The sequence below is a fragment of the Pan troglodytes genome, chromosome 2 (genome assembly GCF_028858775.2).
Source record: "Pan troglodytes isolate AG18354 chromosome 2, NHGRI_mPanTro3-v2.0_pri, whole genome shotgun sequence".
Taxonomy (NCBI): Eukaryota; Metazoa; Chordata; class Mammalia; order Primates; family Hominidae; genus Pan; species Pan troglodytes.
The window spans coordinates 164,398,890-164,411,104 of NC_086015.1; the positions used below are offsets into that span (position 1 = coordinate 164,398,890).

The 12,215-nt window shown below is 35.6% G+C and overlaps 1 protein-coding gene across 4 annotated transcripts in view; it reads left to right on the forward strand.

Moving 5' to 3' along the window:
• The window catches only part of NMD3 (NMD3 ribosome export adaptor), a 31,087-nt gene that overhangs the window by 8,123 nt on the left and 10,749 nt on the right, over positions 1 to 12,215 (forward strand). For all 4 annotated transcript variants that reach the window (XM_516854.8, XM_009446774.5, XM_009446776.5 and 1 more), the window contains exons 5-10: positions 4,050 to 4,130; positions 5,367 to 5,495; positions 5,762 to 5,852; positions 8,755 to 8,833; positions 9,372 to 9,468; positions 11,684 to 11,801. In XM_516854.8, the coding sequence (XP_516854.3) occupies positions 4,050 to 4,130; positions 5,367 to 5,495; positions 5,762 to 5,852; positions 8,755 to 8,833; positions 9,372 to 9,468; positions 11,684 to 11,801 (595 nt within the window). The remainder of the gene's footprint in view (positions 1 to 4,049; positions 4,131 to 5,366; positions 5,496 to 5,761; positions 5,853 to 8,754; positions 8,834 to 9,371; positions 9,469 to 11,683; positions 11,802 to 12,215) is intronic.

The window sequence follows — 12,215 nt, forward strand, 5'->3', positions numbered from 1 at the left end:
GTGGACAGATTTTGGATCTATTTTTAAGGTAGTAACATTTACTGATGTAGCTGGATGTGTTTTTGTAAGAGACGGAAGAGTTAAGGATGCCTTCCACTGTTCGTGACCTGAGCAGCCAAGTCACTGGGTAGGGGGCATCAGAGTTCATCTGTAACTGGTATTTAGATGTCTACTAGACACTTAAGTAGAAATACTGAGTAGGCAGGTTGATAAATAAGCCAATGAGTGGTCCAGTCTAGAGATAATGAATTTAGGATATAGATAGTATTTAAGGTCATGAATTGGATTAGATTATTTCAGGAGTTTACATAGAGAAGGAAAGAAACTGGAGGACTGAATTCTGGAATCATTCCTTTAATGGGTAATGATGAAGAAATAATTGGGTAATGAGGAGGAATCAGCAAAGGAGACTGAAAGGAGCTGCTAGGAGGTAGGAGGAAAACAGGGTGAGTGTGATGTCCTGGGAGGAAAGGGAAGTGTTTTAAGAAGAAAGGAGTGAGTAGCTATGTGATTTGCAGTTGATGAGTCAAGTAATGAGTTCTGTAGATTTAGTAATGTGGACGACCTTAATAACATGGGTAATTTCTGTTTAGTGGTGGTGGTAAAGATGTCATTTAAATAGAAATTAAAATGGGAGAAGGAAGATAGACAGTTCTTTTGAGATTTGCTGTAAACGAAAACAAAGAAATGGGGCAGTGGTTGAAGGGGAAGTTTGGGAAGGGACACTTGTCTTTTTATGTTATTTTATTTTTTGGAGATAAGGTCTTGCTTTATTGCTCAGGCTAGAGTGCAGTGGCACTGTCATGGCTCACTGCAGCCTCAAACTCCTGGGCTCAGGTGATCCTTCTGCCTCAGCCTCCTAAGTAGTTGGTACTACAAACATGCACCACCACACCTGGCTGATTTTTATTTTTACTAGAGATGAGATCTCTCTCTTTCTCTCTCTTTTTGGCCCTGTAGAGCAGAGATCTCACAATGTACCCAGACTGGTGTTGAACTCCTGAGCTCAAGCGATCCTCCTGCCTCAGCTTCCCAAAGTGTTGGGATTACAAGCATGAGCCACTGTGCTTGGCCAGGATACATTTCTTAAGATGGTATATATAACTCTATTTGTAAGCTCTCTGGGAGTGTTAGAGTACGGAGGGAAATTTTTGTGAAATTGCAGGGAGAAGAATAATTGGCTGGGGGGTGGCCTCAAGAAGTGGAAAAGAGATATAGTACATAGTGAAAGAATACATTTATTTGTTAATTCACTCCTTCATTCAACAAGTATTCAGCACTTACTCTTCACCAAGCACCATTTTGGGAGGCTGTAATATTTCATGGAACAAAGTAAAGATCTCTGCTCTCTAGAGGGGCATTCTGGAGGTTGATCTTGATGGGAGTATGGACAATTCATCTGTGGTAACAGGAGGGAAGGTGTTGAGTGGGAGCTTCTGGGAATTCTCCTCTGGTTCCTTCTTTTGTACTGGAGAAAACAGAAGCGTGGGCAGTAGCTATGTGGGAAGAGCTGTTAGATAGATGTTTGAGGAGAGAGCGGAAGATATGAAATAGTCCTCTAGAACAGTTGGAGAGGAAATGCACCAGGACAGTGTTGGATGGGTGCTGGGCAGTGCTGAGGGTTACTGTTACAAGTTTAGACTAGTCACTGTGGTGTGCATCTATTTCTGTAGTTCTGTCAGCCACATAGTCAAGGCATAGAGCAGGCAGAGCACTGGATTTAACCAAATTTATAATTTAGCCTAGTGGCTAAGGTGAAATAAGAGAGGGAACAAGGAAATTGAGTGTGTACATGAGAATAATTTTGATTATTGATTTTGAAGCTAGTGAGGAGGAATGAGGAATAAAGTTGGTAGGATGAATGGATTGTCCATTATATTAGCTTGAAAGATATTTGGTGCCCAGGAACTAGAGGAAATAAGCTGGAAAGATGGGAGGTGGTAGTCAGAGAGTAGGATGTTTGGAATTGATAGTTTGGAGGGTTTGCAGTTACTGGTAATAGAAGCATATGAGTGACTGAGATAGGAAGGTGGATAATATTTTGGGAGAAGAAGAACTCAAAGAATGGAGAGAGAGGTCAGGGTATTGTGGGGATCACCTGTGTGGATATTGAAATCGCTAGGTATTAATATTGTTGGAAAGTGTGATGGTGAGCCAGAAGCTAAAATCTTTTGAGAAATGAAAACAAGTGATACAAAGATGAATAGATTACTATAAAAAAGAGAGTTGTGGGTGGTAGAGTCTAATGACTTTAGACTCAGAGCTGTATATTTGAGGAGGAGACAAGGAGAATGGTCTGTAATTAGCAATGAAGAGCAAGGACGATACCTGTCTGGTGCCTGGTCCAGTGATAGGAAGAAAATGAGAGAAATATCAGTCATCACTTTATATAGCTGCAGGGGAGAGAGAAATCAGGAGATCTAGAAGGTGAAGGGAATGTTCAGCAAAGTTGAGGATTTAGGAGATTTCATTGTTAATGAATGTTGAGCTCCGGAGGGCACAGTAGAAGGGTTTTAGGATTCGGGGAGGAATGTTAGATGGGGACAGAATAGGGAATATGCATAACCATATGGAAATTGGAGTATAGGAAATGAGGGGTGACTGAGGTGTCTGGGACTATGGTAAAGAAAGAAAGGGACTAATAAAGTTGATTAGTCGTGGTTGTCTGAGGACACACAGTGCAGTGGTTGTGTTGGGGAATGCCGAGCAGGATGTCAAGGAGACTCTCCATTCCTGCAGGTGGAGGTTGGAGCTTGAGGGGAAGATCAGTCTTATTCAGTGCCTTTGGGGCTTTTTTTTTTTTTTTTTAAACCACTGCTGATGGAGATTGAAGGAATAGGAATCTGCCTATCACCCTGTGTACCTGGCATCACTTGTTAACTACTAGGCTTTGCTTTAGGGAGGCCAGCTGTATGAGGAGGGTTTTACTCTGGTGTGTTGAATCTTTGCATCCACACTAAAAGTGGCTAGTCTACTTTTTACCAGACAGTGCTTGATAAAAGTATAATCTGCTGCTGATACCTCTCAAATCTGTTAACTGCAGCCCAAATTTTTTTATAGATCTCCAGACCAATCGTATCTTACTGTTCACTGAAAAGTCCTCTTGGGTATCTCACAGATACTGTCTTAAACTGAAATGTCTGAAATCAAATGTAACATCTTTTTCTCATTATATCCGTTGTTTATTTCGGTATAGGTAGTCACAAAAAGTGTACTACCTAGTTGTCTAAGCAAATACTTGAGCATCATTCTGGAGTCTGTTCTCTTCCTCTTTTCCATATCCAGTTACCATTAAATCTTACAGATTTTTTTTCTACATCACTTGGACTGTGCAGATAAATCTTACAGATTTTTATCTCCTAACTAGCCCTTGCATCTGCTTTTGTTATTTCCAGTGCCTCTCAGTTCAGATCATCTACAATCTGGCCCAGGTTATTACAGCAGCCTCCATTCTTGTTCTCCCACCCACCCCTTCTCCCCAAACACCCATTCTGGCCATTCTTGAGTTATATTCAGATCTTCACATATAGCAAACTGTTTTTGGCCTATGCAGATGCTGCAGATTTAGTAGTGAGTTATAGTTGTGGATTTAGTATTCAGTGCATGCAACTTCTCTAATCAATGTCACTTCTTAAAAAAAGTCACAGAATATAGAGAGAATAATCCAAGTGGAAACTTTTGTTCATGAGGTTACTAATAAATAATGAGGTCACAAGGTCTTTGCTTTCCTCCAAAAAATATAATTTCCTTTTAAAGGACAATGTACTTTTTTTTTTTTAAGGGAAAAGAATTTTTTTCCTATGCAAATACTTTAATTTTTGCTTAAATTATATCAGTTGCATTAATATAGTCATTGGGTTGTCCTTTGATTTGCTGCTGTTGTTACATAACCAATGATTAATCTTTTTTTGTGATGATGGTGTGTAGTATGCTGATCACAGATTCCTTAAGCATCATATGAAATCTGCTTATTGATGATTTGTTCTTTCGTGTTTTTTTTCCTCCTCAGGTGAGAACTTACGTTTCTTTTTGTTTATGTTTTATTGAAGGTACGGCTTGTAGATGCAGGCTTTGTTTGGACTGAGCCTCATTCTAAGAGACTTAAAGTTAAACTGACTATTCAGAAAGAGGTAAGCAGTACATAATTTTCTCAGCACGGTTAAAGTGCAGGTAGTGAAAATGAAGACCTAGTGATAAGTTATTTTATGGCTTGAACAGCTTAAAAGAAAAAGAGTACACTCAATTTTAGCTGTTTGTTTTCTTTTGAGCATCTGTACAAATAATTAGATCACTAGTAAGAGTAGTCATTGCTTCTGATTAGCAGACTTACTTTTCCAGAGTTATTTTTATTAGGAAAGGATTGAAGTAAAAACGGCTAAGGTACTGATTCTCAAACTTGGCTGATCATTGTAATGACTCATCGTAACTGAAGCAAAAATTCTCTGTATGTGAGGCCGGGAATCTATAAGTAGGTTGAGTATCCCTTATCTGAAATGCTTGGGACAAGAAGTGTTTCAGATTTTGGATTTTTTGGATTTTGGAATTTTGCATTATACTTAACTGGTGGAACATCCCTAATTCAAATACAAAATGTTCCAGTGAACATTTTCTTTGAGTGTCATTTAGAAACTCAAGAAGTTTCAGATTTTGAAGCTGAAATTTCAGATTCTGGGTTTTTGGATTTGGAATGTTCAATCTGTATTTAAAAAGCTTCCCATGTGATTTCTGATCAGCTATGTTTGGGAATCATTAAATTAAGGAATTTTTTTTTTGAGAAGTTTTCCTTATCTTTTTCTTCTAAGGATGATTTTTCTATGTAAACATGTGTAGGCTGGGCATGGTGGCTCACACCTGTGATCCCAGCACTTTGGGAGGCCAAGGTAGGCAGATCACTTGAGCCCAGGAGTTCGAGACCCCATCTCTACTAAAAATACAAAAGTTAGCTGGACGTGGTGGTGTGTGCTACTTGGGAAGCTGAGGTGGAGAATCACTTGAGCCCAGGAGGCGGAAGTTGCAGTGAACCAAGATCGTGCCACTGTACTCCAGGCTGGGCAACAGGCAGAGTGAAACCCTGTCTCAAAAAAAATTACATATATATGTAAAATATACACAGAATATTCTCACAACCACTTCAGCTAAAGGAAAATTTGAAATGCTAATCTAATAAATCTTAGGAATTAAATCTGTATACCGTTCTTGAAATAGTATAACTTGTTTTTATGACTTTAAATTTGAGGACATTTGATTGATGTCCTCAAAGCATTAATGGAAAAAGTTTTAAATTAAATATTAAAGGTTCTTCTTTAAAGAAAATATTTGTTATTAAACAAAACCAAAAGAATGAAGGAGTGTAATTGTTTTATCAGGTGATGAATGGTGCTATCCTTCAACAAGTGTTTGTGGTGGATTATGTTGTTCAGTCCCAAATGTGTGGAGATTGCCATAGAGTAGAAGCTAAGGATTTCTGGAAGGCTGTGATTCAAGTGAGGCAAAAGGTAATGAGAGAAGATGATGAGTGAGTCCTACATCTTATATTTCCTCTTTGTTAATTATAACTTTTCCTTCTTTCTAAATCCAGGGATAGTCTGGGTCCCTGAAGCATTCACCTTTGGAAATAGATCATTATTACATTTTAGATAATCTTTAAAGATTGTTATTGTTTGAAAAATCAGTATGCTCTATCTGTAGATAGTATGTGTGTCCTATACCTATAAATGGCTTTTTCGTGGGGCATTTATTGATCAAATAATTTATATTTTAGACTTTGCATAAAAAAACTTTCTACTATCTGGAACAGTTAATTCTGAAATATGGAATGCATCAGAATACACTTCGTATCAAAGAGATTCATGGTGAGTTAAAACTCAAAAGCATTTGAAATGATGTCAGATTTTTATTTCAACATACCTAAGTAATCTTATATTTACTGATAATATCTGGATTAGTACTGTCCAAAAGAACTTTCTGTTAGGAAAAAAAAAAAAACAACTTAATTCTTTATCTGCATTGTCCAGTATGGTATAGTCACTAGCCACATTTGGCTGTTGAGTACTTGAAATGTGGCTAGAGCAACTGAGAAACTGAATTTTTAATTTTCTGCTAATGTCAAACATAATTATCTTTTTATGTTTCATACCTAAGTATGATATTTCTTGAGGTTTCTGTTTGATACATATGCATACATACCTCTGTCCAATCTTGCTCTCAGTTAAGTGAGTGACATTGAAAAGAGTTAGAAAGAAAGCTTGTCTTCTTTCTACCTAGCATTTAATTAACCTCAGAAGTTTTTTAAGAACTTGCCCATTAAACCATCCAATTTGATATCTCCTAAGGGACGTCTTTTCAGTTTCTTTTATGATATTCACCTCTCAGGTATTCTACCCCTTGAGTCAATTTTAATACCATTTTCCAAGAAAAACCATTTCATCTAGCTTTTTAGATTCTTGGTATAAAATTGAGCAAATAAAATAAATCTCACCCGTAACTGTAGTTATGTCCTCTCTATTGTTCCTAATGTTTATCTTTTCTCTTTTTCTACTCACTTCACCTTAGACTAGCCACTTTTATCTATTATGTTAGTTTTTTCAAAAAACTATTTTTAGTTTTATTTTAAACAATCTTTTTATTAATTTTGTTTTTAACACTAATTCCTTCAACTCTATTTAGTTCTGTTTTGTTTTAATTAATTGAAAGTTTAGTTTATTTTTAATTTCTAATACATATATTTAAGATCATAAATTTTCTTCTGAGTACTATAATGGGTCTGTAGCTGGTACTTATAGCTACCTTTTTCCACTGCCCATTGCATATTTTATTTGCCCTCAGCAAGCACCTCGGCTGTTTCATTCTTTTGGGTACATACTTAAGTGTGGAATTACCAAGTCATATGGTAAATTTATGTTTATATATAAAAAACTACCAAACTGCTTCAAAGTGGCTGTACCATTTTACATTCCTGCCGCCAATATTTCTCTGTATCCTCCTCAACACTTGTTCTTATATTTTTGTTTATAGCCATTCTAGAGGGTGGTATGAAGTGGTATCTCATTGTGGTTTTAATTTCCATTTTGCTAATGACTAATGATGTTGAGCATATTCTGGATACAAGTCTCTTACTGCATATATGGTTTGCACATATTTTCTCCTAGTGTGTAGGAGAAAATTCACACTCTATATTCTTAATGGTGTCCTTTGAATTGCAAAAGTTTTAAATTTTGTTGAAGTCCAGTTTATCAAGTTTTTTCTTTTAATTGTGGTTTTGGGGTTATGCTTAAAAACTTTTGTCTAATCAAGGTCACAAAGATTTTCTCCTATAGTTTCTTTCAAGTGTTTTATAGTTTTAGGTCTTATATATTTAGGTCTAACTCTTGAGTTAATTTTTGTGCAGAGTGTGAGATAAGTGTCTAAATTCATATTTTTCTATGTGGATATTCTTCATCCCAGTGAAAACTCTGTCCTTTCCTCAGTGAATGCCTTGGGTCTTCTGTCAAAGATCTATTGACTGTAAATGTAATGTTTTATTTCTAGAATCTGAAGTCTGCTCCCATTGATCTATATATCTATCCTTATATTAGTACCATGCTGTCTTGCATACTTACTAAAGTTAGTGAGTTTTGACATTAAATGTGTAATGTTCATTTTCTTCAAAATTGTTTTGGCTATTCTGGGTGATTTTAGTATTGGCTGTTTTGGTAATTATATTTAGTTATTTGCAAGAATATCTTTAATATTTCTCAGCTAGGTAGGTTTGCTTTTGGCTATTCCTTTCTTGATTTCTAGTGCTACTGTTTTATGATGAGATAATGTTGTCTTTAGTAATTTCTACTGTTTAGGATTTATTGAAATTCTTTTTCTTTTTAAAATCTTAATACATGATTTTTAAATGAATGTTTTATGAATGTTTGATAAAATATGTATTCTTTCTTAGAACTGTGTTCTATAATCTCAGTTAACTTGACCTTGATAGTTGGTTATTCAAGTTCTGTGAATTGTTACTATTTTTTGTCAATATGATTATTTTGGTTTTGAGAGAGTCCTATTCTAGTCCTTCACAATGATTGTATGTGTTAATATTTGTTAATTTTTTCTTTTCTTTTTCTAGTACTTTTTGTTTTCTGTCTCTCAGATAGTTTCCTGTTATCTTCTTGGTAGATTATTCCATTTATTACATAAAATAACTTTCTTTTTTTTTTTTTTTTTTTGACATGAAGTCTTGCTCTGTCACCCAGGCTGGAGTGCAGTGTTGCGATCTGGGCTCACTGCAACCTCGGCCAACTGGATTCAAGCGATTCTCCTGCCTCAGCCTCCCAAGTAGCTGAGATTTGGCACATGCCACCACGTCCGGCTAATTTTTTGTATTTCTAGTAGAGACGGGGTTTCACCAGAATGGTCTTGATCTCCTGACCTCATGATCCACCCAGCTCAGCCTCCCAAAGTGCTGGGATTACAGGCATGAGCCACTGTACCCGGCTGTTCATAAACTTTCTTTGTTCTTTGTTTTTCTGTCCCCCTTGGCCTTGAGTTTTATTTTTTCTAGAATTAGAATTACGAGTTTTATTTTCATTTGCTGATTTATTTTGTCTGTCTTTTTGCCAAAGAAGTCTTAAGTGATATCTCTAATCTGTTGTGACTACAATAGAGTTTTCTAATAATTTGATTTTGTTTAAAACAGATGTAATTTATAATATAGTCATGTTAGTAGAGGAGAATCCTATTTTGCATAATTATTTTCATATGGCTTTTTTTTTTTTTAAGATGGTCTGGATTTTTATTATTCCTCAAAACAACATGCTCAGAAGATGGTCGAATTTCTTCAGTGTACAGTTCCCTGTAGGTATGTTCTGAACCTTGAATGTGACTAAATCTAAGGACTTGGGAATGGATGTGGATCACATATATTCTTCAGGCTCAGACAACTTCTCTTTATTTAAAATCGTAGTAGAAATACTTACACAATCAGGAAGCATATATTGGGTTAACCACCCACTCACAGAGGTGGTAGGACTTGTGCTCCAAAGATCGGGAAATTTTCATAGCTGGAGTTTATATTGAAAGGTACTATTAGTGTGAACAAAGATTTGCAGTGGGCGTTAGTATGACTTTTAATAATGCTATATAGAAAGTAGATTGGTTTGAGCCAACAGCATGTTCTAGAGGTTTGGTGGAAAAGGTTCAAAATAGGTAGGGCTTAGTTAGAATGGTGAAGGTTTTGACATGCAAGTGCAGGACAGTAGGTTTTACCAGAGGAGGCATCATGAAGCCATTTTAGACCTTGGACAATGATGGTTTGATTTAATGAAAATTGATATTCCTGAGTCCATACAGGTTAATGATCTTTGTGTTTATATTACTACTAACTTTTTTCTTAATAGATACAAAGCATCACAAAGACTGATCTCTCAAGATATCCATAGTAACACATACAATTACAAAAGCACTTTTTCTGTGGAAATTGTTCCAATATGCAAGGTACTTTTCTTTTTCATTTAATCCATATCTGTAAAAGAGTACAAGTAATTAATTGGCTTATATGTAATTTGTAGCCCCTGGTTTTCCTCTAGGGTTGGTTAAAAATTTAGAATAAGTTCCTTAAGTGACTTCTAACACATTCAGCCATGTTAAAAGATATATATTTTTTAAAAAGTCATGCTTATAATTATGAATTGACATGCCTTTTATTTTGGTGTATTAAAATGAAAAGACCTGGTTATAGTTGATAAAAGTCCATATTCTTTGAAATTTGTGATCCTATGAGCCTGTATCATATAGTTCAGTGAAATTGAATAAAAGAAATGACATTAAAATCAATATTAGTGAGCCACTTTGTGGAATATGTACAAACAAAATTTTGGCAAGAAATTAAAGAATATTGTGATAATGTGAAAATGAGATCATAGAATCATTTTTATGATTTTAAAACATAAGCTGAATAAAACATTTAAAATGTAGGTTATTTCATTTAATTATACTAAGATAAAACCCTGCTTCAAAAAATGTGAATTAAAATTCAATAAATAGTTATTGAGCATCTATAGTATAGAAGGCTGTGTACTGAGGATTGTATAACTACAGGTCTCTGCCATGTAAGAATTTATATGTCAGTATTAAATCACTAAGAATGATAACTGCCATTATTGTGACCGTTCTACATAAAGTTAATCTAGATACTTTAGTGTCTTTCACCTCATTCTCATCTCATAATAACTGAGGTAAGCCATATCATTTTGACGATGAGGAAATTGAAGTTTGAGGAGGTTAGATAACTTGCCCAAAGTTACGTGATCACAAAATGATGAACCTAGGATTTGCACCCAGGTCTGTGTCTCTAAAGCTTTAAAATTGCTATTGCTATTTTATAGTATGTACTAGGGATGAAATGATAGCTTAAAATAGGGTCAGCATACTTTCTCTGTAAAGAGACAGATGGTAAATTTTTTAACTTTCAGGTCATATAATCTCTTTTGCAGCTACTCAGCTTTGCTGTTGTACAAAAGTAGCATGGGTAATATGTAAAGGAATGTCAGGGCCGTGTTCTGGTAAAACTTTATTTACAAAAACAGATGGTGGGTCAGATTTGTCCTGAGGGTGGCATTTTGCCAACCTCTGGTTTAAAACAGTAAATGTTTCCCTGGTACAAATCTTGAGAAATATGAATTTAGGTGTGAGGGCATATTTAGGCCTTGTGTAACTGAGTTTTACACATGTAAAAATTAACATATGTATTACACTATGTAAAAAAGTATATTTGTTTATCTTTGGAAACTCATGTATTAAAAACCAAGGACTGAACTAAGAGCTGTTATGATTGTGAATAGATACACCTTAAAATATAACTCAGATATTTTTTGTATTTTAATTCAGTTTAAAAACAGATAATTACGTTGCTGCTTCATGTCTCCCAATATAAATGTAGACATGTGACTTTTTTGGGCTTCAATCTTTGATTGTATATTGGCACATGTAGCCATGTAAGAGAAATGTGTTCCTTTGAAGTTTATTTTTTAATGGAGATTGAAAGAAGTCACAGGTGGATTTATAGAATCGCTCTCCTGCTAATGTTTATAATACTCTGTTTAGAATGTACACTGTATTAACATATAGAGTGATAAGAGGCATTCACACTGCAATAAAATGGAAATAATAATAGCTTGGTGATTTGGGCCCTGGATTTTTTTTTTTTTTTTTTTTTGAGAGACAGTTTTGCTCCGTCACCTAGGCTAGAGTGCAGTGGCACCACCTTAACTCACTGAAGCCTCGACCTCCTGGGCCCAGGCTGTCATTCCACCTCAGCCTCCCAAGTAGCTAGGCCCACAGGCATGCACCACCACGTTTGGCTAATTAAAATATATATATATATGTATATGGAGACAGGGTCTCCATATGTTGTCCAGGTTAGACTTGAACTCCTGGGCTCAAGGGAGCCCTTGTCCTCCCAGATTGCTGGAATTACAGGAGTGAGCCAGCGTGCTCAGCCAGGATTTTTTTTTTTAAAGCATTTTTATTAAGACAAGATGCCTGTCATACTTAAGGTCTGATTCTTTTCTTTAGTCTCTTTGTTGATTGATAGAATTGAAAATAACGTTTTGGTTGGTCAGATGCAATTGGATTGGGTGTTTATTGATGAGTGTTTATTGGACTGTTACTTAGGATATGCCTCATTCTAAATGTTAGTTCTTATGCCTAGGATAATGTTGTCTGTCTGTCTCCAAAACTGGCACAAAGCCTGGGAAATATGAACCAGATTTGTGTGTGTATTCGAGTAACCAGTGCCATTCACCTCATTGATCCAAACACCCTACAAGGTAAATTCTGGAAATGATTTGCCTTGACAATTTTGTTCTGTATGACAAACAATAATAATTCGTGTTGTTAATTTTTCAAGCATTCTTGCTAATATTGTTTTGAAGGGTTAGTTAAAATTTGTGCTATTGTTTAATACAAAACATTGTGGAATTTGCAAGCTTTGATTAGTTACTTTTGTATTTTTTATTTAAAGAAACAATTCTGTTAATTTTTACATATTTACTGGTTTATTCCATTAATTTTTACTGAAATTGACTTTTTTTTTTTTTTTTGAGATAGAGTCTGGCTCTATCGCCCAGGCTGATGTGCAGTGGCGCAATCTCAGCTCACTGCAACCTCCGCCTCCCAGGTTCAAGCTATTCTCCTGCTGCAGCTTCCCAAGTAGCTGGGATTACAGGTGCCTGCCACCATGC